At 38.6% G+C, this 6,414-nt stretch overlaps 1 protein-coding gene across 3 annotated transcripts in view; it reads left to right on the forward strand.

Annotated features, from left to right (window-relative positions):
• Positions 1-5,994, forward strand: part of LOC120542915 (G-protein coupled receptor family C group 6 member A-like) — a 32,394-nt gene extending 26,400 nt beyond the window's left edge. For all 3 annotated transcript variants that reach the window (XM_039775644.1, XM_039775646.1, XM_039775645.1), the window contains one exon: positions 2,333-5,994. In XM_039775644.1, coding sequence (XP_039631578.1) covers positions 2,333-3,240 — 908 coding nt within the window. In that variant the 3' untranslated portion in view covers positions 3,241-5,994. The remainder of the gene's footprint in view (positions 1-2,332) is intronic.
• The last annotated feature ends 420 nt before the right edge of the window (positions 5,995-6,414 follow it).

Genomic DNA, 6,414 nt, shown 5'->3' on the forward strand with positions numbered 1-6,414 from the left:
TAATATGCAATTCAATATAGATATCACCTTCCGCTCAGTGTTTGGATAAAAGACAAATGGCAAAAGCACATGAAAAAAAGAATTTCAGCAAACGCACAGTGGATACAACGAAAAATGTATTATTTATTGGCTAAAGCAGTGGTATAAACAAAAAAAGAAAGCTGAGTGGTGGAGACACTCAAAAGTTCAAGTTCAGAAAGTCACACAGTACCCGAAATAAAAAAGAAGTGGTCAGATATCAAAGTCACTGCAAAAAGTCGAGTCATAGCCCAACGTCATACAGAAGCATATTAGGGTACAGAGAAAAGAAAACACATAGGGATACAGTTCAAATGGTTCATAAATTGGCTCAGGCTGTGCAATATTACAGTTAAAGTGCAAGTTTACAGTGAGGTAATTGTAATTCTAAGTACAAACAATTCTACCGGGAGAACTTGATGGACTGATTTAGTGCATTTATAGCTCTTGGGATGAAACTGTTTCTGAACCTCAAGGTCCGTGCAGGATCCCCTGAGGCAGCATGTGCTAAAGATGTCTTCCAGAACTGAAAGCTTTATCCTGCTAATCCTCTGCACTCTCAACTCAACAGGCTGTAGTTCTTTCCTATCAGCTGCTGTATAGCTGTGATACCACAAACAGATACAGTGGGTTCAAATACTCTGAGTGGTGCACTGAGAGTAGAAAATGCTAAAGCAGCTGTGATATTTGGAATAGCTTGGCCATTCCATGCACCATTATATTGTTACAGGTTGATTACAATTAGGTGCCTTAAATTTATAAACAACATGCGGTTAATTTCAGTGTATTTAAAAAAGCCCACATCATGGATGTGAATCTAAAAAAAAAGGAAACCACACAGGAACAGTAGCACTGCTTTGACGCTGGGTGCCACCAGTTTTCAAAACCAAGCAGAAACATACATATGCAAGGGGGGAAGCTACCGTGAGAATGTGCATGGCTTTAGCCAAGTTTAGTTTTTATACATTGCAATGTGAGCGTGGAAACAGGCGTACACAACATTTTTGTGCGTACGTACCATTTATACGTGAGGCCCCAGGACTCTACTATTCCCAAAAGAGATTCAGGAAATAAAAGAACAATTGTGTTTCAACATGGTAGAAGAGTTACTAATTAAACCAAGATTCATGTTTTTTAGATGCAGGAGGAAAAGTGGAGCACCAGAAGAAACACTCATGTATACCCTTTAGAAGCACATGCAGAATTCTAACCCAGGAAACAGAAATGTTTGAGACAGCAGAGCTATTCACTGTACCATCACCTATACCAAGATTACATTAGATGCTTTTATTTTTGTTCTGTTTTCAGGATGATCTTTCACTGTCAGAGGTGAGGAATAACTCTCTCTCACCTCAATCTCGCCTCTGCCCATATCCATTTTATGTTCTCACATGGAGAGGCTGGGTGCAAACCTGTAGTCTCCATGTCAGACACACATGTTTACCGAGCCATACCTAAAGAGAGCTCTGGTAACCCAGTGGCCAATCAGGTTTCTAACATGTCGGGTTGTCTTTTCTCATTTTCAGTTTATTTTTGTATAGTGCTCTTCACTAAGTGTAGTCTCAGAGTCCTCTGTGAAGCTCTCAAGTGAAATGCAAAAACAAACTTTACCAGGTACTAATTACAGTAGGTAATAAGTAAACATAAAGACACAGATTTATCTAAACAGACAAGAAACAATGTTGTTTGAAAACTGATTAACATAAAAGAAGCTCAACGATATCTGTTCATGAATTGATTGTTTTTTATGTAGTGTAGGCTTTCTCAGTCTCTGCTGTGCTTACTCCCTAATTTCACTCAATCCTCCCTGCTGCTCATCCTCTCTGAGACTGAAGAAGCAGCAGAACTTAAACTTGGAACCTTAGAGCCTTCATTACATAGAATTAAGCAAATTCTCCTTTAGCTCAAGTGGATAAGCTGCAGCTTACTGATTCCATATGAAGACCTGAAATCGAAATGGTTCAAGATTGATTATGCACCAGTGGCACAGTCTTGTTCTCAAACTTTGTGTTTTGGTCCTATACATTTGTCCACACAGTTTGAGCGGCCATTTACTTACACCCATTTACTCTTTTTTTGTCTTAATTTGAACCTAATGAGAGGCTGTGCTGCTGACTTTGTTGTACCTTTGTTTCTATCCATTCTTGTAAACACTGCATTGTTTTATTCTTCTTTTCATGTAATTATTTCAATAATAAATCTTTGTCAGATTTTTTTAGACATCTTGCTCAGTTGCCAGTCCAGAGTGATGAAGTGGCCTCTTCATGTACTGCCATAGGGCTGACCTTCTTTATTTCTCCTTTTGTCTTTACAGACTGCCTCCCTCTCTCTGTAGTTCCTGAAGTGTTGATCTCCATCCTGTCTCCAGCCGGCATTCTCCTGTGTGTTGGGGCCTTGTGTGTCTTTCTAAAAAATGCTGACACCCCCATTGTGAAAAGTTCTGGAGGGAAGATCTTCTACTGTTACCTGGCAGGCCACATCATCACTTTCTTTAGCTCTTTCTTATTCGTTGGTCAGCCATCAGATGGCACATGTCGGGTGGGCCTGCCTCTGTCCGCTCTGGGGTTTTCCCTCTGCCTCTCCAGTATGTTAGCCAGGACTTGTAAAATAATGTTTGCCTTCTCCAACACTGTGGAAAGGCCAACCAAATTCCAGCAGCACTTCTATATCCTTGTAATTGTGCTGGGTACTCTGGGAGAAGCTGTCATTTGCTTCCTGTGGATGTTTCTGGATCCCCTCAAATTAATTTACCTGCCAGAAGGACAGACACTTACCAACATGGTGTGTGACTGCGACAACAAGCACTGGTACTACCTTTGTCTGGGCTACCTTATCGTACTGTATTTGGCCTCATGGGGCCTCGACATTAAAAGTCAGTCTCTTCCTCCCACTTTTAGAGAGTCCCGCTCCACCTTCTTCAGTATGATGATCTTTTTCATTATCTTGTGCATTATGCTGTTCATAGTTGTGGCTAATTACCAAGCAATGCAGGCAGTGATACTTGGGGTGTTTATTGCTCTGTCTTCCTGGGGTATCCTGATTCATTTCACTTTGCCCAAAATCTTCATTATTCTGTGCAGACCACAGAAAAACAACCAGAATTGGATAACCTACATCACTTTCGAATACTGTCGTCATGTCGCTTTCAAAGCTGACCTGAAATTTGAAATCCAGCAAGCATCCACCTCTTTGCCAGATAGTATAACGTCCACTGGCGAATAAAATATGACAAGTTATGAGGTGTGATCGGTAACACTTAGGACCAACAGGCCAGTTCTTAACAGAACTTCATTTCAGTGCTACTGTAGTAGACTCAACATTTTACAGGTCAGGGTTTGCATTTTTGACTTCCTGAAATTTATATTTATCTTGACTGCAACTTTCCTTTTCTTTTGATTTTATAGAATTACTGTGCTACCTATGTAAGAAGGGTTGAAATCTAAATAATCAACACTGTCTTCATGTTTTTTATTTGATATACTGATTGTCCCTTTTGGTCTCGTATAATAATACACATCCAATTCCTTTCTCTTGTGGTGGTTTTTCCTCTTTGGATTGTTGGTTTTGGTTTTGTTGCTTCTTCTCTGTGTTGCCTGTCGAACTGACCGCTCTCGTAGTTATAGTGTTTTGCCAAGAAAATGCAGGGGTGATCGTTACCACACTGATCTGGATTAGTGACTCTACCCTAGTCATATCGGGGCTTTGAATCCCAGCCAGCACATCAATTTGTTATTTTTACTCATCCATTGCCCACCATGCAAAGTTATCAGTCATTAGCATTACAGCTGTAAACGTCATTCACATGGCCTTGCTACACCAACTTGGAAAATGTACACATGGCATAACATTCTGGGGCGTTTGAGGGCTGTGCAGGCACTGTAGCCCTAAACAGACTGAGTTCAGTAGATAGGTTCTAGAACCTTCTCAATCCATCTTAGGGCTTCAGGGGCCAAAGGTTATCTCACCAAGACTGGACAGAAGACTGAAAACAGGCCTGGGCAAGACTTTAGTCTGTCACAAGGACCACTGTCACTTACATTCACATAAACACACACACATACCCCATATTCACAATAAGTGACGATTTGCAATTGCCAAATAAAAAAAAGAAATCTTTCTTGGCTTGAGCATGTCTGGCTGTGGTAATTTTCATAAAATGGGATTAGCAAGACTATTCAGTTATGACAAATGTTAAGGAATAGCAGAAGTGAAAGGCAAACATTATGACAGCGAGTGACCATTATGAATATCATTTGAAAATGGAAGTCTGATGGTAAATTATAGGGTGACCAGATTTTCAAAGACCCAATCTGGAACATTTCTGTAGCATGTTTCCCACACATAAAGCCCATCATAATTTGGTTAATGCCTGCTTATCCTCCTCATCTACACTGGGGAATCAGAGCATAAAAATAAAAAAACAAAAGAAAAAAAAAACACTTTTACAAATAAACCCAAAGGATTGTACACAGTGCTGGAGGTGGAAACAAATAACTAGCAGATCTCTTTCTCTTTTTATCAGGTCGTTGGTTCTTCTCATGTTGTTGTTCAAATTTAACACAAGTTCTTAATCAGACTTTTCCTCCATGATTTTTGACTGCACTATTATACATATAATACATGCAAGGGATGGCATGGAGGATCCCTCTTGGAGTTTTGCATGTGCTGTTCTTAATGTTGTACATTGTGATGATGTTTGTTTTAACAGAGCAATATTTTATTAGATGGACAGCCTGTTAAAACCAGGGCCATGTGGTATTGTAATCTGCAGATAATGGTGCTGTGAGGTTGGTGTAGTGTAAGATTAATACTGTACTGAGTATAATGTTCATTTACTCTTTATTTAACCCCACACGATACTTCCTTCATATCTGGATAACCTTTGGTTTTCATTACTTACATTTTACACTTTTACAGTTAGGAGGATCATTTCACTTACTTGTTACAGCTTAAAGCATCAGAAGATGTGAAATGCTGATGCACTACTTCTCTTCTGTTTATGGTCAAGCTGTTGAAAAGACTTCATTAGGTGTAAACAACTTGGTGATGCCAGCAGCCAGTGACAGTGACTTCACAGTCTGCCAGTGTTTCATTAACTTGTATTGGGGATCTGTTTGCCATTAATAGTGTCTATCAGAGGTGAAAAAGAGGAAAATATACAAAATATACAAGTAAAATTGAAGCAATACACTAGTTTATGGTTGAAGTCACACAGAATGTTGCTCTGTTTTAAGATACACAAGTTCACAAATTCAAATGGGAGATTTTAAAATTTTAAAACTGTGTACAGTGAGATCTGTTCACGATATCTCAATGAAAATCAAACTGTCCTTGAAGAATAAATGTGCTGCATTTCAACATAATTCTAGGGGCCAAGTTGCTTCATGCAGACAGACAGATATATAAACATGGCTATCGCAAAAGGATCTACATGCAGCACATACGAACACACCTAAACAGGTAACCTAACATTCTCAAGCAAGTTTAATACAATTCAGGCTGGTCTATCCCAACAGTATCCATTGAAAGAAAGGAGGGAATCCTGGGTAGACTGCCAGTGACATTTCAGGGTTTAGTCGAGTAAACACCCATATGGGGGCAGTTTAAAGTTGATAATTAACCTACATATCTTGGAGAAGTAGAATGAAAACTGCAATCTTGAGTAAAACCCAGGTGGACACAGAGGCAAAAGCCATTGCAATAATCTGAACCTAAGACCAAGCATATCTGTTTTGCAACAAATCTATTAAAAATGCTACATAGAATAAAGGTTGTTGGGTTTGATAATTATCTATACCTATTTGTGACTGTTTGCTTATTGTTGCAATTTAGAAGATTTTTTGGGTGTTTTATACTGTATATCATTATGTACTTCATTTTTTGTCTACATATCGATTCATAACCACACTCTTGATAATATATTTTATTTTCTGTATACCGTATATTTGTTTTACACCAATATATTTTATTGTTCTGTATATTTTTGCATGTTATTTTTTTCTTTGAGTTTTGTGTGTTTCTTTAGCTGGCAGTGTGCCACAGTGGCAGGGGCACTAAACTTTATTGTGAAATGCTAATCACATAACTTGTCTCTGCTACAATTTAAAATTAAATAAAATGTGAACAATAATAAAGTAGCCTGATCTTGTAATTCACATGCATGTATGATTTTCACTGTACTCAGTAAATGCTACAATAGTGACCCTATTTGCCTTACACAAAACCATAACCATATTTACAACAATACAAGCTACATCTAATGACACTTAAGGAAATGTTTCATTCTTACTGCTCCTCATATTTCAGCTCTCTGATTCATTTCCACAAAGCCTGACAATCGTCATGAACTTTTTCTGACCCTCTACCAATCAGTCTCTTTGCTCAGTATTCAGCAAT

The sequence above is a fragment of the Polypterus senegalus genome, chromosome 13 (genome assembly GCF_016835505.1).
Source record: "Polypterus senegalus isolate Bchr_013 chromosome 13, ASM1683550v1, whole genome shotgun sequence".
Taxonomy (NCBI): Eukaryota; Metazoa; Chordata; class Cladistia; order Polypteriformes; family Polypteridae; genus Polypterus; species Polypterus senegalus.